Source organism: Myxocyprinus asiaticus, chromosome 15 (genome assembly GCF_019703515.2).
Source record: "Myxocyprinus asiaticus isolate MX2 ecotype Aquarium Trade chromosome 15, UBuf_Myxa_2, whole genome shotgun sequence".
NCBI classification, from domain to species: Eukaryota; Metazoa; Chordata; class Actinopteri; order Cypriniformes; family Catostomidae; genus Myxocyprinus; species Myxocyprinus asiaticus.
In genome coordinates, this window is record NC_059358.1 from 47,357,697 (window position 1) to 47,379,086 (window position 21,390).

The following is a 21,390-nucleotide window of genomic DNA, read 5'->3' on the forward strand; positions in this document are numbered from 1 at the left end:
ATTTTTATTTGAATTATCCTGTGTGTCATATAACCATGTGTCACTATGTATTTGGAAAGGTTTTATCCATCAAACTTAGCAAAATGCCCAAATACATGTCATTTTGTATTCACAACCTAATCCACACATAAATGCAGAACTGACTGCATTAGCACGGTAAAGTTAGTTTTAGTTTCACAAATTGCTTCTACTCAGCTTCAAAAATTTACATGAATGTGCTTTTACAATAACTTTTGACATGTTGTTTTGAGACACTGATTCACAAATATAACTGGTCTGATCAGTTACCTCACATGGATGGCATCTGTAATGCTGAAATTGCTGGAGTAAGACCACATTTGTTAAACAAGGCCCGGATAACCTGTCCATAATTCTAGAAACTCACCCATAAGAAATGCATGTTTTTCTTCTTCTAAATATGTATGTTGGTGAATTATTCTTATCAGTTAAAATGTGTTTTTGTATTTCATGACCCTTTAAGTACCTTTTTATTTCACTCATTAACAGTGAGTTAAAAACAAAAAGACATCTCAATTATCATATTTTGATTAATTAATTAAGTTTTCTTAAATGCATTTAAGCAACATTTTGAGAAAATGGTACCAAATAATCCTACTCAAATGCATGTGACATCAAATTAACAAACGTTGTGTCAGAGGTAATCTAAAAAGAATCATATTAGAACCAAAAGATTACGTTACTAAGTACAATTTTAGTAATGTAATTTGTAATCAGTACTTGAATTCAATTTTGAAGTAATCTACCCAGCACTGCGGACGCTGGTCGAGAGCGGCTCCATAGAGCAGCACGAAACGTGGCCCCGCATAGATGACTCACATTATTGAAACACATCATTATTTTAGGCTATTATTTATTGTTGTATTTTTGGTATAACTTAATAAAAGTCATGGCCAACTTTGTTGTCATTTGTGGGGAAAACACTCATAATGCTGAAGTCTCTAGGTAGATTTGTAGATTTTAATAAAGGATAATGACTTGTTTCCATCATGAATGACTGGTTGCTTTCGGCTCAGTGACTCAATAAAACATGCTCATTTGTCGCCACCTACTGGCGCAAAGGCGTAATGTGCAGAAATGGCCACTGAACAAATCAGTTAACAAATCTTTTTCAAAATTCAAAGGACTCGAGTCACTGAGATTAATCAAAATCCCCACCACTATACCACTGGACCATCACACTGAAAAAGGTTTCAGTGTTATTTACAGTACTGTGCAAAAGATTTAGGCACTTTTAAATAAATGTTGTGTAGTGTAATTAGGGTTCCCACTTCTGAAATCCTAATTTAACCCCTAAATATGTCAATTTAAAATCAATATAAAAATTCAAAGTTGTTTTAACATATAGTTTGTGTCTAGCTAACAAATTATACAAGTGTGTAGACAATAGTGAACCTGAGCAATTTCAGGTTTCGCCATCCTTGCCGCAGTCGCCTTTGGCTTGCTCGCTGGTGGCCTAATTTTTAAGGCATGATTTTGAATGAAAAGTATTCAGACACGTTAGTTGTTGGAGCCACTACAGGGCATACAGGTTACTGCACCATAGTGTAATCAATATCAGCTGTCCCTAATCAGACAGGAGAGAGTTTCCAGTAGCCAGAGAGTCAGTTTTCAAACCGCTTGTGATTTCACATGATGATCTTCTGAGTCTGGACAGATCAATAAATTGATTTTTGCATGAATATTCTGGTCCTATAATTAACCAAGTGAGTTAGAACTCCTATACCTAATTGGGAACCAGTGATTCATTGAGGAATTCACCATTAAAGTAGCTGTCAAATGTTAGTGTAATGTGCTGAAATCCACCTGTGATAACTCTGCCAGGACACCAACTTGAGGGGAACTGACTTCATCCACTGAATTTAACAGTTCCCTTACAACTCAGTACACTTGACATTGCATGCTAACGCATATGGGAGTTGTCCTTCCACACAACCTAGTTTAAACCTCTCTACAATAGAGTATTCTAATATTGGCTATGGTGACCTTTTAGGCGCAAAGCTGTCCGCTATAAAAGCAGATGCACAAACACCATTCCTCAGAATTTTCTTCCATCAAGATAGCGATTCATCTCTCATCTAGAAGCCCTCTACTGCTTCGCCGTCGACTACACGTGTCAGCGGGCGGAATCTTCAAGGCAACGAGAAGACTCTTCGCTCCCCTACAGTGTTCCGGCGAACATCACTCTGCCTCGCTGCTTGACGCTTCGCTGGTGAATGGGCCGCTTCAGCATCCTGATTCCCTGCAGCGCTTTGGCAGGTGTTGTGTATCCTTATAAATATATATATATTTACTTGTTCCCATCTTTTTAAAGATGTTGTTCCATAAGTGTTCCTTGTGCAAGAGGCACATCCCACCGTCAGATTAGCATGATAGCTGTATTCTCTGTCTGGGCCATGCCCTCGCAGAGCCAGCTCCCATGGAGACAAACTGTCCTCACTGTGAGGGCATGAGTCTCAAGACGCTGCACTCGCAAATCGCCCTCGTTCTGAGGGACGATTCAGCCTCACGTGCCCTCCCACCCGCCTCTTCTATGATCCCTGAGGGGTCACACGAGGAGACACGGTGGGGCCGCGAGGACGAGCAGGATGAATTTGAGGTGGACTTCGTGCCGGCACACTCCCTGTGAGCCCTTCAATCTCCATGCAATGCATCTATGCCGATACATTATGTGCATGATGAGCTCCGGCCCTCAGCAAGAGCGCACGGCCTCCTCTCGTTCACCGGTTCTGATGATGGGGATGATGACGATGTCATGTCTCTCGCTGCATCAGGCAAGTGGTCAGTGGATGATGCTACTGCCCCTGCCCCCAACCAGGGCGAGGAGCGTGTATGCAGCACTGACAAGGAGATGCTTTGCGTCCTTTCAAGGGTGGAAGAGCTCGATATTGTTGGGCCTCATGTATTCAGATAGAAGACAAAGGCAGGCCTAACACAGTCATAAAACCTAACTCAGGCCCCCACATAACAAGTCATAAATCTTATTGATAAACACTGCGCCAAAATCAAACAAAGGGAGTCCAAAACAGACTACAAATCCCATGAAGCCTTGCTCACCTAAAGGATCGAACTCTCAACTCCTATCGGATGAAGCACACGACAGAACGCACCTCAACCATGACATCATCAGGAGTAGAAATACCTCTGAAATACTTCCAGGATTTGCTTCCAGCAACTTTGCTCACTATGTGTAGATGCAGCTCATCGCTGCACTCAGGTGCAGCCTTGTGGCACAAGGAAGAAACGTCCGACTTGAAACTGTGGCCAGACAATCTCCATCTCGCTGGATGAGTTGAGATTACTCTGTGTTCCACCCAACACTCTAACGGATCCGAAGGAGACCGCTGAGCAATCCGCATCTTCATCCATTTGCCTGCAGAAGTGAAGAGATAAAACATTTCTCTTCCATCTTCAATCAAGTCGACGTCACTGATTTCTCCGCCAGCCCGCCGAGAATCGGCAGCCGTATCACCTGCCGACAGAGCGAGGAAACGGCCTCCCATCATCACCCAAGCCTCGAGGAACCGAGTCTGAGTTAAAGGACGGATGGTCACACATTCTGCATCCTCATGCGATTCAAGTAAGAGGTTTACGTCTGGGCAGAGATAGAATATTATAGTGTGTTATTCTTGTGTATCAAGGTTATTGCTTGTACAGTTTACGGACCGCCATGTCCGCTCATTATTAATCCTCAGGGTATTAATTATCACAAATTTGATTTGCTGTATTGTAGTCCAACCACATTGGACTGTTGTGCATTTCTGCCATTGCAGGTGAGACCGGCAAACTGAGTTTATCCATTAAAGAATCAAAGACCGCGGGACGGTTTACAAGCCGTCCACCGCGTCTCTGAGTGATAAACTAACAGCTGCTTTCTCTCCCACGATCGCGAAACCGGCTTTGGGGCCGTCACTTAATACTCTCTCTCTCGTACTAACACACACACGCACACACACACGCGACCCCTAACAAACATTCTCGCACACATTTTTTTGGCTAGTAGATAGCTTCGTGATAAAGCTCAGCTTTGTCCCTAAGCTACCATTGACGGCCACATTCGCGGCCATATTCTCTGGCCGGAAGTCTTGCGTGACATACTCTCCACGAGATTCACGTCCGCCATTTTGTGCACGTCCCTCCTTACACACACACACACACACACACTCGCTCTCACACACACACACCCTCATGTGTTATAGGATTATTTTGATTTCCATATCTAATCATATCACTGTTTAGTTTGTAGTTGTAAGTGGGAAGTTTATTGACTGCATTGTATTAATTATTAATTGATATTACTGCATAAATAAACTTGGTTATATTACAAAGAGAAGTGTTTTGGTTTGTTTTGCATACACCTGTGTCATGCTGACGGGATGTCAGTGCTCGGATTCAAGCCTTCATTCGTTGTTTTTTCCTAAAATCGATATTCTTTGGATGTCGATTTTCCTAAGAACACAGTCTAATATTGAGACTGTTATACTATTTGGTTATCAGTCCCTGATTCCAGGGTGGTGCCCCGTCAGTATTAATCCTTATTAATATTCTATTGATAATTGATAATTATCTTTGATGATTGTTGAATTTGAATGATCAATAAGCTAGTGTTAATTTTAATTAATGTTTCATCGATGTTAATGATTAGTGATTATCTTTGATAATTGTTGATTTAAAGGATAAAAAAATTAACATTGATTCTCATCGATGTTCTATTGATTTTAATAATGAATAATTATCTTTGATAATTATTAATTATTGCTAATAACCAAACCCGCTCCTAAACGTAACACACTACATTTACTGGAGCCCCATATGAGGTTTTAATGAGTTAGATTCAATTAATTAATTTAAATATTAATTAATAACTAAATAAATAATTACCAATTATTTCTGATAGTAACACTGATCTAAACAACCAGTAAAGCCCTACAATATCGAGTGGTCTCCTCCAGAGGAACCTACACAATCTCGCCTTGATGAATGGTTCCTGCAGTCTGGACGCCATCAAGCAACCGTGTCTTGTAGATCTGCCCCGTTCTTCCCTGAAGTTCATAACGAACTGTCAAAATCCTGGTGCACGCCCTATTCAGCGCCTGGCTAAAAACCCCACACCAGCTGCCTCAGCGTCGCCAAATGTCGCCGCCGAGCTGCTGGCAAAGCCACGCAAGCCGTGGCCCGGACGAAGGCAGCTGCCTCAGCACTAACCCTGCACCGACGGGAACCCCCCCTGCATAGCAAAGCACTCCTAACACACAATACTGTTCCCCTCTTCCCCACTGCTGTTTGTCGGGAAAGGAATATTGTTGTTCAAAATGTTGTTTAATAAGTTGTTTTTGGTGTCTCACATTAATCACATGCAATAAAGTTTGCACATTATGCACAACCGCTTCCCAATGGTGAGCGGTGCATTATATCATGTATGAATATACAAAGATTGCAAAAAGAGTACAGCGCTCGCACGAGACGCTCACACTTTTTTAATAAAGGGCTTTCCCACTTCAAAGCCCACATATTTTGCAGAACTGCTTCCCAATGGTGAGCGGCGCATTATATCACATTATGAACATACCAAATTGCCTTCTGTCCTGTTACGTGGACGCGTGGTGAGCTCTTACTGGCATTCAGACTGGGTGCTAAAAACAATCGAACAATCGAAGATGGTTATACGATCCAATTTGAATGCCCCATTTCAACAGTGTTCTGTCTTTGATGGTTCCGTCCAAAGACACGCCAGTGTTACGAGCCGAAATACACAATCTTCTCGCAAAGAACGCGATAGAGGTTGTTTCATATGAATTAATAAGCCTGCTGTCCTGGGCCTGGGTAGCTCAGCGAGTATTGATGCTGACTACCACACCTAGAGTCATGAGTTCGAATCCAGGGTGTGCTGAGTGACTCCAGCCATGTCTCCTAAGCAACCAAATTGGCCCGGTTGCTATGGAGGGTAGAGTCACATGTGGTAACCTCCTCGTGGTCACGATTACTGGTTCTCGCTCTCAATGGGGCGCATGGTAAGTTGTGTGTGGATCACGGAAAGTAGCATGAGCTTCCACATGCGGGGTCTCCGTGGTGTCATGCACAACGAGCCACTTGATAAGATCTGCAGATTGACAGTCTCAGAAGCGGAGGCAACCCTGGATTGAGGTGAGTAACCGCGCCACCACGAGGACCTACTAAGTAGTGGGAATTGAGCATTCCAAATTGGGAGAAAAGGGGATTAAAATGTATATAAAAAAATAAATAAGACTGCTGTCCCGCTGCGTGAATGCGTGGCAACTCCTCTTTGTGTGCTATGAAGGCCACACAAAAGGAATGTGTGTCTCCAAGCAAAGACTTTCTCACTGGATTGTTGATGCGATTGCCCTGGCTTATAAGTCGCAAGGTAAGATCTGCCCAGTTGGTGTTAAAGCACACTCAACTAGAGGCATGGCCTCCATATGGGCATGGACGAATGGTGTGTCTATAGAAGACATGTTTTACAGCAGGATGGTCTTCTCAAAACACATTCGCAAGGTTTTATAACCTAGATGTAACGTCTCTCTCTTCACAAGTCCTCTCTGTTTAGAGCGCTTGCTATTTCATTTGCCAAACATATACCTATGCCCCTCCCCTTAAGTATGGGCTCCTCATCATTTTACACAACCACCTGCATCAGGCCGTTGTACTTTACCATAAAGTCACAAGCACTTTCATTATAAATAAACTCCCTTCCCGACTGGGTTCGTGAAGGGGTTAATTCATAATATATGACTATAGTTCATATATTCATTATGAGTGCTCCCCTCCTGACCCAACATGAGGGTCACTCACTTGCGGCATACTCATGTCGGTCACTGTCCAGCGTCATGTTTCCTCTCTGGAAGGTTATGTTGTGTAGTGCTGCGTGATGGGATTCTGTTCCTCATATGCATTAGCACGCAATGTCAAGTGTACTGAGTCATGAGGGAACGTCTCGGTTACGTGTGTAACCTCGGTTCCCTGACGCTGGCCGCACTACAAGACTCAGAGTTCTTCTGAGGTGCGAGCGATGCGCTCCTTATCCCTCAGTCAGAAAATTCTGAGGAATGGTGTTTGTGCACCTGCTTTTATAGCAGACAGCTTCGCGCCTAAAAGGGCAGGGCTCAAACACCATAGCCAATATTAGAATATTGGCGTTATTGTAGAGAGGTTTCAGCTAGATTGTGTGGAAGGACAACTCCCATATGCATTAGCATGCAATGTCTCATTCCCTTCGTCTCAGGGAACTGAGGTTACGTATGTAATCGAGACGTTTTCTCTAAAAACCATTACATAAATGGTTAGGAAAAGTGAAGTTCTGAGAAAAGCTCCAGCATCAATTGTTTTCAAAAAAAAAATACTTGCTTTCATATTTTATTATTCTGTGTAATGACCAGTTTTACGTGAGATAAGTTTACAAATATTTTAAAGGGCCACTGTATACATTATAGACCACGATTATGGATAGTTTTTATTATATTTTACTATAGTAGCTGTGGCATCAAGGGGGGTTAAGGATCTTTAACGGTGGAGCTGTCCAATAAAAATGGCTTCAAACAGACTCAGGAATGGTGGTTTGTTTTAATAATCCAAAAAAAGTCTCCAATTTACAAACTCAAATCTCTTCAGCTCATAAAATCAAAATCAAAATTGTCTTCAGTTTACAACTTAAAAATTACGTGTCTGTATCCATTCACACAGTCAGTCTTTACTCCCACACATTCTCTTCTTTGTGTGCAACCTCTCATCAGATCATGCTGCCACCCTCATTAGATGCAGCGACTCACTTTGGGTGGCAACCTGGGCTTTGTAGACTTTAATGGGCAGCCATCTTGCCACTCTAGCCTCATCGCATGGTGACCTGGGAGCTGTAGTTCTTGCAAAGGCACCATCTTGCTCCAGCCATCTTAGAGCAAAGTATCTCCCCTCCAGCACATGCCCTCTCATGATGCTGCATAGCATATTCGTAGATGTACAACAGGACTGAAGTGTCCCATGTTAAAATGCACTTTGATGATATTTTCTCACAAAACACTTAATTAAGGGGAAAGAAAAAAACAACCACAGCACCTTTCTGAACACCTGTTTGTCACTATGTACTACAAATTTTTCCTGATCCAAGGTCACTTTCGTCTTCTTTTTTTTTTTTTTTTTTTGAATAAGCAATATTTTAATTTGTTACTCAAAAGAGCATCTTGCTTTTCTCAAAAATAAAATAAAAATAAATCTGTCTACAAGTAAAAGGCCCCATCACCATTTTTTTTTCATTTTTTTATTCAAAACAACCTTATTCTTTTTACTCAAGATATGTTGCTCCATAAATGTTCAATAAGAAGAAATGTATTTTTCAATACTGATACATTTTGCAACCAGAAAAAAAGAAAAAGAAAGAAAGCAAAAGACAAAGACATAAGACATAAATGCATATATGGGTCAAAAATGACATGGCTGTCTACTAAAGTTTTTACAAGAAGTGGGCTTTTGATCTGCCACTCGATTTTTATTTAGGTGACTATTTTTTATTTATTTTTTTATTATAAGAGTTTGCATTGATTACCCTAAAATGCATGTGCGTTTACTTTAGTGTTCAATGCACTGAACACTTATACTTGTAATACATTGATTATTGTTAGTTTTCATTTGCTATTTAATTAAATGTATGTTAAATACCATGTTCACATTTATATTTATGTGAAATATCATTCAGCTGATGCTTCTAGCCAAAGTGCTTATACCTATCACAGGAACAGTCCACACGGAGCAAACACCCTAGTTCAGGGCACAATGGTAACAGCTCCTGGACTACTTCTTAGCATATTTGAATCTGCAATTTTTATTTTTTATTTTTATTTTTATTTTTTTCAGAACACCTCACCACTCCAAACAACAATTATAGCTTCATAAAGTAATACAGAAATAGTGTCATACAGCAATATACCGCAAAAGGTTGTAATTTTTCAAGTTTACAACTAAATTTATTGTAAAATAGTCAAAAATAATACGAATAAAATACAATACAATAAAATATTTGATCCCAGTCCATTGTACTTGTGCATTTGTGTGGGCATGGCTGTAGAGACATTTCATATTTTACCACCAATCATGAAAATTGCCCATTGTCTGTTATATTGAACTTTTTACAGTCACCCAAATCTCCTACTCTATTTCCAATGTGTGTGAAACTCTTTAGAATTGAATAAAATATATATCAACTATTTGGAAACCTAAATCATAAATACAATATTAGGCTATTATTACAGTTCATTTTAAATAAGAAATTTTCATATGCATTGCATTGTATGGGGGTGAAGTTGAATATGCATTCTAGGGTTAAATTGAAAGCACTATGAAATAGGAAACTATATGCATGCCAAAAAATAAGGAGCATTGAGTACAATAAGACCTGTAGGAAATCCCAATCAGAGACCTCCTTGATTCTCAACAGTCTCTTTCCACTGGTTTTGGTGCACTCTGTACCAGAACTGGCCGGGATTGACGCGTATTTTCTATTTCTGGCTCCGGCCCGTGACAGAAGCTCGGTAAACGGAGATCATAGCGGAACCCGCGGCTGTCGAAAGCCTTGTCGTTCAGAGAGAAGAGCTTCTCCGTGATGTCGTTGCGCACCAGCAGCGCGAAGATCTTGGCGAGGTAGCGGTGCTGCGCGAACATCAGATAGAGTTTCTTGCGTCTCCAAGCCACATACCGACAACGACTATCTGCGCGTAACGTCACCTGGAATAAAACGCGAAACGCTTTATTTCAACGTTGAGCCTACTGTATATGCTAATCACATTTCCCCCACAAAATCACCTGAAAAATGCCCTCTTCGGATGGTCTGAGAGAATCCCACTCAGGTGAATCCAGGAACTGAAAGGGGTAGATGTAGTGCAAAAACTCCCCGCTGACCGTCACCCGTATTCTGAAACGAAGTGTATTTGTTCTGTTTAAGCATAAGACACCTTACATGGACAGTGGACATGGACACGAGACAGATGTCCAATGACTCACTCACCTGCCCGAGAGGAGTACTGACAGTTTGTCGATGGAGGTTTTGCCCTCCATAGCGAAGCAGTGGTCTTTCTCAATTGTATGGATATCCCCCTCACAGCATTCCACGATCTTCCCAAAGTGTGTCAAAGACACTCCCAGCTTTTTGAACATGCAATTATAGAGATCCTGAAACTCCTTAGCAAATGTGACGCTTCGCAGGCGGTATGACACATGGACAACTTGCGCCAAACACAAGACGAAAAGCGCAAGAGTCCAAGAAAACGAGTCCGTTGTGCAGGGATCGGACCACGACCAGATCAAGTAACAGAAAAACCCGAGCGTTAAAAAGCAGAACATGTAGAGCAATCCGTAAAAGCCACCACCTCCCATGAATCCTAAAACCAGCAAAATATGGGCGAGATGAAACCTTGATCCTTCGGGGTGTTCTCTCCATTCGGAGCACACCGGGTATTTCAGCGCTCTAAAACTTAGATTCAGATGAGTCGATGGATCCATAATCGATGAGAATAATCGGCCAGATACGACGGGAAGCGTATATGAACATATATCAGCGCATAACTGCAGCGTTTACAAAGACAGTCCATATGAAGTGTTTGTTCTTCAGGTCCTGCGCAGCGACAGCTCATTGCGCACAGAGACAGGAGAGCCCTCTTACAGTCACCCCAGAGGAAGACTATTGCATACATTGAGCTCTTTCTTTGCTCAGGTGAGTTCTCATGATTAATTAACGTTTTAGCTTTGTCTCAGATGTTTCTCCTAAAATCCATTTGAGGTTATTCATGTCAAATCAACAAAATTTCAGAAACTCTTCTGGATGGAATGTTGCCTTTATTGTTTTTATGTGAATAAATTATAGTACATTTCTAGTTTCAACATTATTTGTACTTCAGAACTTTGAAAATGGGTTAAATTTAACAATTGCTCTGTAAATACTAATAGTAATCTCAAATTATATATATATAAAAATAGTTTACTCTTAAATTTGTACTATTCTTAATAGTTTTAACTAAGTTACCATTACTCTCTAAATCCTACAGTTGTCATTAATAAAAACATTTAAGTGGTCCTAATTAATCATTACTTGAAATGTCACATTTTGATTATAAGTCAAATACATAAGTTCTTTAAACTTTGGCTTCAAGTACTACTAACTCAAAACTACCAAGTACAAAATTGCAGCTGTGTGGAATACTCCAAAACCCTTGCACTTGAATAAATTATGTTTGTTTGGTCAAAACAAGGGAACTTATGTAGTAAAATAATAGTTTTTTTATATATTTTTATTTGTATTTATTTTTATTCTTATGACTGTTGTTGTTGTTTTGTTGTAGCTGGTTGATAATCTAGATGTTTGTGAAGTCACCATAAGGGTGATTATTGTTACCTTTGGTGAACTTGGAGCCTGTTAAGTTTAAGCCATTCTTGTTTACTCTAAGGGTGTGTTCACACCAGTAGTTCGGTTCTCTTGGTAACCTTGGTCCAGACCAAAAAAGAAAATGATACATTTAGTCCTGGTTCGCTTAGCGTTCACACTGGCATTTTTAACACCGAACCTAAAGATACGAAACAAAAGGCATCAGGAAAAATTCACAACCTGATTGGACAGCTTTTATGACGTATATTTTGCGACGGAACTTGCTGAACATCCAAAACAATACTGGCTGCTGGGTGAAATGCGCTCGTTAGATTTATATATGTATATATGGTGGTATTTTTACCAGCTGAGAACAAACAAAGAGCTAATAAAATGTGTAAAGGAGTCAAAACAGCGCCAGGAATTCCTCCGTTGCACACACAAACGTAGATTTGCTGCAAGGACAGCTGACAGTGGTTCCAACACCTGTACCGAACTGTAATGGGAAACATAGCTCCTATGATGAGAAGAACCAGGTATGCTTGAGGTCAGTATTAGGCAGATTACTTCATGTTTTTGGTCCGTTTAGACATCTTTGGTCCATGTTGCATTCATATATCAATCGAACCGCACCAGGTCAAGTGACGGCATGCGAGAAGCAGACGTGTGAGCGGCTAGCTCTGCGCACTTTGCTGGTTTTTTGATTATTTTCATGTTATAACTGGTGAGATTCAATACACCCAATTACATATTTGCTCTTTGAGGTAAACATGGCAAAAAAAGTCCTCAGACTCCGGAGACATTAAAAGACACTTACGTGTTCAAGCTGAGGCCTCTGACGGGACTGCGAGCCAGGGACTCGATTTGGACGGCATGTCGGGAGATGAAATCCAGCGTCAACTGTTCAACATCTCGGTGATGCTGACGAAGGTTGTTGCTGAGTTGGAGGATCTCACTGTAATACATCGATCGATTACGGCTTTTGTTTTGTTTTTTGTAATTAACATTTATTTATTTTTTATTCAAAGAAAATAACACAAAATAACATATACACACCGAATCAACATTTAACTTTTAACCCTCATTAATGTCCCTCCCCAAACACCAACCCCACCCTACCCCAAAGAACATCCCCATGGTCACATAAAATAATACACACTCACACACACACACACACACACACAAAAATAATAAAATATATATATATATATATATATATATATATATATATATATATATATATATGTCATGTGTATTTTGTTGAGTCATGTCTTTTATTTTGAAATGTTTAGTTCCTGTTTCCCTTGTCATGTGATTTCTGTTTTCCCTCCATGTTCATGTGTCATGTTTTCATTGGTTTATTGTTTAATTAGCTTGTTATGAGTTCTGTTTGTTCATTGGTTTATGTTCTCCCATGTCTTGTATTTAAGCCTCATGTTTTCCATTGTGTCTTGGTCAAGTATGTGAATGTGAGTGTAGACGTTTATGTCAGGCCACGTTTATGTCACGCCAAGTTTATATCAAGTCAGGTTTATGTCAAGTTCATGTTTATGTTTAATTCACGTGTATAGTTAGGGCATTCACTTTTGTAAATAAACTGCACTTGGGTTCTTCATCTTCACGTCTTCGTCATTGCCAGTTCCAGCACACGTTACAATATATATATATATATATAATAAACATGCATAATTAAACTTAATGTCTCTCTCCTCATCCCTTCCCCTAGAGTCCCCCAAAACCGCCAAATACCCACCCCACTTCTTGAAAAACAAGTCCTCCAGCCCCAACCTTCCATCTGTCATCTTTTCAAAAGCCGCCACCCTCCCCATCTCTGCACGCAACTCCAGAAATGGGGAATCGAGCGAGCTCACAGAGTCCCGGCTCACAGATCTGCTGAGGGAGACAGGCCCTGATCAATTCTGCCCAAATTTCTGAGATCATCTGATAAAGATCTCGTGTTGCACCAGGCGAGGAGCAAAGGAATGCTTTCTTGGAAGAATCACAATATTTTCTTGTTCCCGGATTTTGCGAATTCGACAAGAGAGAAACGCGATCGGTTCAAGGAATGTAAGAAACTCTTACATCAACGGAAGATCGCTTTTGCACTGATGTTTCTGGCCAAACTGAGAATAGACACCAAGGACGGCAGCAAAGTATTTTTATGCCCCAAAAAGTCACTGGCCTTCATACAAACTATGGGTGAGTAAACCATTGGGCGTTTCTTATGTGGGTTGACTGACTCGCTGTTCAGTGTCACGACTGTCTAAGGAAGCTGGGCGCCATTTTTTGTTTCTTTCTGCATTTTTTTTTCTTTCTCACTTGGCTGCGCCTAGTGGCTGGAGTTTGTTTTGTGGCATGACACACCAAGAAACTTTTGCATTGACAGAAGATCGCTTTTACACTGAAGTTCTTGAGAATGGACACTATGGATGACTGCAAAATATCTACATGCTCACACAAAGGACATCTTTTATAAAGTTGACGGACTGAGTAAGTCATGATGTATGTTTTTTATGCGGCCTTCGAGTGAATTTGACTCTGGATCATCCGAGGAATCGGGATGCCTGTTTTGTTTCTTTATGTGCTGGCTCCACCTAGCAGCTGGAGTTTGTTTTGTGGAATAACACTCCTTCGGGTCTGCAGTGGGTGAATCTGATCGTTCTTTGTGCTTATGCCTCCTGTTGGCTGGAGTTTGTTTTGTGGAGTAATTTTAAAGGACATTAGAGTGATTACGTCATCTGCTGCACTCATAACAACTGGCTCACTGAACAATTGTCTGTCTGTCCAAGGAAACTGAACGGCTTTATATCAGCTGGAATTTGTTTTGTGGAGGAACACACCTTCAAGACAGATCTGTGAATGAATGTACATGTTCTTTGTGTTTATTCTGCCTGTTGGCAAAATATTTTCTGTTATGTAATTTTGCCTCACAAAATTTGTATAGAAGCACCAGACTTCAGCAATCCGATGGCAAAGTTGTCACGGGGGTTCTCGCATGCGTACATGGACTCTTTGAGTTTAGAGGGATTGACGGTGATTGGCGCTGTCATGCGCAGGGTTAATGCGCACGTTTTTCTTTTTTCTGTTTGTTTTGTTCGGGGTTTGATTGTTGCATTAATGGGGAACGTGGTCTGTATAATCTTGCTTTTGACACACAATATATTTTTTTTATTATATCAATATGTCGATTGTTAATATGAGTGGATTATCTCTCTCCACATGGAATGTCAATGGGTTGGGGAACCCCATAAAAAGAAGGAAGTTATTTCTTTTCTTAAGCGTAAGAAATATGATATAGTCTTTCTTCAAGAAACGCATCTTTCCCCACAGGAAGCTGAAAAATTTGGGAAGATATGGGGTGGGCATGTTTCCTTTAGTGCTGGCTCAAGTAAGAGTAGGGGAGTCATTATACTGATAAATAAACATCTACAATTCAAATTTCTCAAACAGATTAAAGATAAAATAGGAAGAGTCATTATTGTTTTAGCAGACATTCAGGGGCAAAGGTTGATTTTGGCTAATATTTACACACCTAACGCTGATGATCAGGGCTTTTTTATAGATCTTGAAGGGATGTTGCAAACTGCTGGCACCCCTCATGATATAATATTGGGAGGAGGCTTTAATTTATTGATGGACTCAATCCTTGATCATAGTGAAGCAAAAGTGTGTAAGCCCCCTAGAGCAACAGTGACACTTCACAGGATGTGTAAATATCTTGGTCTTGCAGATATTTGGAGACTTTTGAACACATCTGGTAGGGACTATATATTTTTTTCATCAGTTCATAAAATTTATTCTAGAATAGATTTTTTTTTTTAATATCTAAATCCCTCATTTCATTTGTTGTTGACTGCACAATTGGAAATATCTTAGTCTCAGATCACACCCTGGTGAGTTTAGAGATGTTGCCACATACAGAGAAAAAGAAATCATATAGTTGGTGCTTTAATGTATCCCTTTTGCAAAATCACCAAAAAATCCTAAGCACAAGAACTCGTAGAGTTGGAAGAGAATATTAAAAGTGCCGAGGCAGAGCTGAAGCACCGAATGTCGTCTGATGGCCTCAGAGAATTGACCCAATTGAAATACAGATATAATACTATTTTGTTGCGGAAAGTGGAATTTTGGTTGTTCAGGGCAAGACATACTTTGAGTCGGGGGACAAAGCAGGGAAGCTTCAGGCAAGATATATAAAACAGAGAGAGTCTTTTTCTACCATTCACTCAGTGAAATCTGCTGGTGGTGAAATTTTTACCATTGATATTAATAATGCTTTTAAAGAGTTCTATCTTGATCTTTATAGTTCCACATCTTTGTCTACTGATGAAGATATCAGAAAATTTGTGGAACCATTAGAACTCTTTAAATTGACGACTGTGCAAAAAAATGATCTTGATTCTGAGATAACCTTGGAGGAGCTTGACAAGATAATTAAGGCCTTGCCTTCAGGCAAAGCTCCGGGGCCAGATGGTTTTGCAGATGAAATTGTTAGACCTTTTGCTGCAGAACTGGCTCCACTTTTGTTAGAAGTTTATATGGAATCATTAAAGAATGGAAAGCTTCCGCCAACCATGACTCAAGCCCGGATCAGTCTGATTCTTAAAAAGGACGAAGATCCAAGCAAGTGTAAGAGTTACCGTCCAATTTCCCTGATCCAGCTAGAAGTAAAAATATTGTCCAAAATTTTGGCTAATCGATTAAGTAAAGTTATGACAACTCTTATACATATAGATCAGGTGGGGTTTATTAGGGGCCGCTGCTCTTCTGACAACATTAGGCGTTTCATCAATATCATGGGGTCAGTGGCGAATGATCAGACTCCAGTCGCTGCCATCTCACTTGATGCCGAAAAGGCGTATGATATGATAGAATGGGATTATCTTTTTAAGATTTTGGAAATATATGGGTTCAGGAGTACATTTATTGGTTGGATTAAGTTACTTTATAGACACCCTGTAGCGGCGGTACAATCAAATGGATACATTTCAGATTATTTTACTCTGAATAGGGGCACTCGGCAGGGTTGTCCTCTTTCCCCTTTATTGTTCTGTCTTGCCCTGGAACCATTAGCAGCTGCAATAAGAAAGGAGGAGGATTTTCCAGGGCTGGTGGCGGGAGGTGTGGCGCATAAGCTTTTGCTTTACACAGATGATTTTTTATTATTCATCTCTGACCCTACTAGATCTATGCCTTGCCTCCACAGAATTATTAATTCCTTTTCTAAATTTTCAGGATACAAAGTCAGTTGGTCTAAATCCGAAGCTTTGGCTTTGACAGCGTACTGCCCGGTAACGGCTTTCCAGCCGGGCACTTTCCAGTGGCCCAAACAGAGCATTAAGTATTTGGGCATTTTATTCCCAGCAAAATTGCATGATTTAGTTTTTGAGCGATGCGGAAAGTTGGGCTTCATTGCATTTATCTGTGATCGGGAAAGTTAATGTTATTAAAATGAATTGTATTCCAAAATTAAATTACTTGCTGCAGTCTCTCCATATAGATGACCCCCTCTCTTATTTCAACCAGTTTGATAGCATAGCGAATTCCTTCATTTGGAATGGTAAGCGTCCCAAATTACATTTCAATAAGTTACATAGGCCGATTGACAAAGGTGGGCTAGGCCAACCCAAGATTTTATTTTATTATTATGCTTTCGGTCTCAGACATTTGGCTCATTGGTCGCTTCCACCTGAGAGAGCCCCTCCCTGGTTCTGTATAGAACAGGAAGTTCTTGCCCCTATTTCACCATTGCAGAGCCTTTTTATCAAATTAATCGGAGAAGTTAAGTTACATCCCGTTATCTCGCATTTGAACTCGGTATGGACAAAAGTGTCCAGAGTGTTTAATTCAGACATTTATTTAAATGTTGCCTCGAGCATATGGCTGAACCCCAAATTATGCATCAACAAGTCCCCTTTTTGCTGGTTAGAATGGATTGGGAGGGGTGTTACTACACTCGGTGACCTATATGAGAGTGGAGTGCTGAGATCCTTTCAAAATTTGGTTAAACTTTTTGGGATTCCCAGATCTCAGTTCTGTACGTATTTACAGTTGTGCCACCTGCTTTGTACTGTTTTTGGGAGTGGTTTACAACCCTCTAAAGCGGCAGATACTCTGGGAGTGGTGATTATTGCTTTTGGAAAAGGTCATGAGGCATCGGTGTATTACTCCCTGTTAATTCAGAGTCTGGGGGACGGAACTTCAGCTTCTCTTAAGAGATTATTGGAAAAATATCTAAACTTGGGATTGGAGGAGGCAGTGTGGGCTAGGATTCTAAAAAAATGTCAAATCTGCATCTAGAGATGCAAGGGTTCGCCTTATGTAATTTAAGATTTTACATAGAGTCTATTGGACCCCCTCTAGATTGCATAGGCTTGGTCTTAAACTCACACCCACCTGCTGGCGATGTCAGTCAGAAGATGGAGACACAACCCATGTCTTTTGGGGATGTGTTAAGATTCAAGAGTTCTGGTTGAGGATTCAGAGTTTTATGTGCGAGGTTTTGGCCTCTCAGATTTTATTCTGCCCCAGACTCTGTATCTTAGGAGATAGGGCAGTCATTAATTTGGAGAATAAACACGTGAAAAACTGGGTCCTAACTAGTATTATGATTGCCAGACAGATTATTTTAAGGAGTTGGAAGTCGGCTGGAGCGCCCCCATTTCAGGAGTGGGGTTCAGAAGTGGCCAGAGTGGCAGCTCTTGAGGAGGGGATATCCAGAAGACTGGGGAGTCTAGACCTGTTTGGGGAGAAATAGGGCAAATATCTGTCTTTTTTGGAGGGCTCTCGGGGAGGGACAGTGAAGAGAGATGTAGGGGATGTGTGTGATTAGTTTATTATTTATTTAATTTTTATTTATTTATTTATATACTTTTTTTTGTTTGTTTGTTCTGTGTCTGTAATTATGTGACCACCGGGGTGTTGATGGAGGTCGGGTGAGGGATTGGGGGTGGGGGTGGGGGGGGGGGGGTAGTTAGGGTTAAATATTGATTCTGTGTATATATATATATATATATATATATATATATATATATATATATATATATATATATATATGTTTTGCTGTTCCTTTTTAATAGATGAATCAATAAAAATGTTAATCGCAAAATCAAACTGCACCAGAGTTCGTTTGGAAACGGACCAAGACCCACTATTTGCTTGTTTGGTGCACACCAAGGTTCGGATGGCAGCGTTCACACTTGTTCAAATGAACCGCACTAACAATCGCACCAGAGTTCATTTTAATCGAACCAAACCTGCCAAGTGTGAACACACCCTAAAAGTGCAGATTTATGTGCACTATGATGTACTGAGTAGAGTCCCGTGTGCCATATGACTAACCTAGAGTCCAGCCATAATTTCCCTTATACTGCATAAAACATGTTATACAGTAACCCAATTTAAATAATTAAATCAAAACAACGATACTTTAATCATAGACGAGTAAAGCTTTCTTGTAACTAGTTAACATTACTTCAAAAATTAAGTTCAGTTTACCTGAGCCAAATAAGTATGTTTACTTAGAAAAAGCATGCAAATTGATTGCCTTGGAAAAAGTAAGGTCAACGAATGAGATTTTACAGTGTACGAATGGTGCTGTATTAAATGGCCCAAATCTCTGGGATTTAACCATCTACGGGCTAAAAAATAAGGTTACAAAAAGTAAAGTTTGTTTTTAACCAGAATCCAAAGATATATTAAGATATTTTATATACTTCTGGAGTTATAGGCACTGCAACTTGGAAAAACAACAAAAAAGTGTTTTTCCCATTTTTTGCACTCATACACAGTAATGCAACCAGGAATCCTGAAGTCAACTGATTTTAGTAACTGACACCATTCTATGGTTGTTTTTATTTATTTATTTCACCTGTAGTTTTGCTCCAAATCATTGGTGAAAATAGTAGTATTGACCCCCTCTACAAAATAATTGATAACTCAGTGAATATTGATCCATGACATTTAATATTTTGGCTTTCATAATCATTTATGTTTATCAATAATAATAATAAAAAAGATGAGACATGATATTACTGTGGTCTTTTCTCAGGAGAACATTTTAATTCATATGAACAGATTTAAACATTTTTTTCTTTTTGCTTTTTTACAATTATTTATTGTGTAAAATTTCTAAAATTTGCGACTGTACCACAGCTGTGGAGTTATTTCCACCACACTAAACAATTTTTTTTTTTTTTTAAGTTAGTAACAAGTGGACAAAAGTGTAAGTGAAGAGCATGTTTGAGATGAAATATGAGAAAAGTGATATTTGAGGAAAACTCAAATAAAAAATCAAGGGAAATATCACTTGTGAGCAGAATATTTTTTGGCCGTCATTTCCAATCAAGCTGTAGTGTTGCCAATTTATGCAAAAACATTTTTTAATATGATTTAATTGCATGTATTTAGGATAATGTTAAAATGTTAGCTATGAAATTAGCCTTAGGAAGTCAAAGGAGTCGGTCATTTCCAGCACAGAATTCTATTAAAAAGAATTCTGAATTTGAGATGTGTTGGAAATGACAATGTGCTGGAAATTTCATGACTTTCCTAATAAAATGACAAAAATTACATAAATCTCCTGTGATCCATGTACTGTACATACACTGCTGGACATTGTTAGTAGACAAATTAAATAAACTAGTGAGAGTGTGAAAAATGTTTTAACTGGATTTTAAGGCTGAAAATTCCCATAGTTGAAGAAACACCCATTTGCGGCCAAATAGTTGAAGAACAAAGACTGTAAAGCCTATTCTACATAAGGTTCTTATCAATGTATGTATGTTAAAATCAAATTTACTCTTATGCCAGTGAATTAAGTTAATATCATATTGTCTTTGAGTAATATTTCACATTAGATTGTAGAACTGTTGTCTATTCTTCAATGCAAATTAGTTTAAAGTCTAACAAGGTCATCACGGTGGAGTAAAAAATACGTTAAAAGATGACACATCAGTGCATTAGTTTTTCCATTGCTCAGGGGGTTCCCAGATGTTGTGCTCCGAACACTAGGCCATGCATATTTATCCATGCTACCCTTGGATACAAGCGGTTTCCAAATAGCAGCTGTCTCATGTTTCAACTGTGTGAATTTCACAGCAGTTCATGCTGAGGCTGAGAGACATGAATTTAATTACTTTTCTGGTCAACTATCTGTCTAACAAACTTTCTGTGAAGTGTCCATCTCCTGTCACAGAGCCTCATTTTGTTACTGCTTTTCTTCTTTTGCTGATGCAAATTGAAAAGTCATAAAAATGTGACCTGCTGAAAACAAAACTTGTGAGCATGACAATTTAAAGGTATGGTTCACCCAAAAATGACAATTCTGTGACCATTTACTCACCTTCAAGAAAAATATTGAGATACAATTTTGGAGTCATATTGCCCAGGCCTAGCCTGCACTGTGATCCAATCAGGCTGGATGGCAAGATTTATAATGAATAAGGTCTTAAATTTTGATCTGTTTCTCCTTTTCGAAGCTTGAAAATTTTAGACCCCATTGACTTGCATTGTATGGACAAAAGCACCTCATACATTCTTCAAAATATCTCTGTTTGTGTTCTGCAGAAGAAAGAAAGTCACAAGGATGAGTAATGAATTGAGGATGAGTAAATGATTAGAGAATTATCATTTTTAATAAACGTTTAGTACTGTAAATCTTGCATGTACAATACATTTCCACAGTAAAAATAATGAAGGAGAATGTAGAGGACCGGCAGACTCCATGGGCGAAAACCTTATAGTACTGTATAATGAGTATGAGAGAGAGTGCATGACACTGGGCCAGTATACTTTTCTCCTTGGGACACATATCGGGGTGTTTTGTCCAGGATAAAAATAAGCCAGAATTAAAACCCCTTTCCCCACCACCTGGCAACTGAAGGTGCCTTACACACAGCTCTCTCTGAGGTATGACACAAACTTCACCTGAGAGAGAAATTGAGGACAAACCTGCTATACAGACTCAGAGATCATTAAAGAAGAGCTACATCTCAAACAATAAAGTGTTG

General features: G+C 39.6%; 2 protein-coding genes across 2 annotated transcripts in view; one reads left to right on the top strand and one right to left on the bottom strand.

Moving 5' to 3' along the window:
* Nucleotides 1-21,390, top strand: part of LOC127452547 (uncharacterized) — a 54,837-nt gene that overhangs the window by 28,269 nt on the left and 5,178 nt on the right. The gene's annotated exons all lie outside the window — the stretch shown is intronic.
* Nucleotides 8,335-10,713, bottom strand: LOC127452541 (popeye domain-containing protein 3-like). Its single transcript, XM_051718067.1, has 3 exons — nt 10,028-10,713; nt 9,826-9,934; nt 8,335-9,747 (listed from the first exon to the last, which is right to left on the bottom strand). Exons 1-3 carry the CDS (start codon nt 10,519-10,521, stop codon nt 9,454-9,456), a joined length of 897 nt encoding a protein of 298 aa, XP_051574027.1. The 5' UTR covers nt 10,522-10,713; the 3' UTR covers nt 8,335-9,453.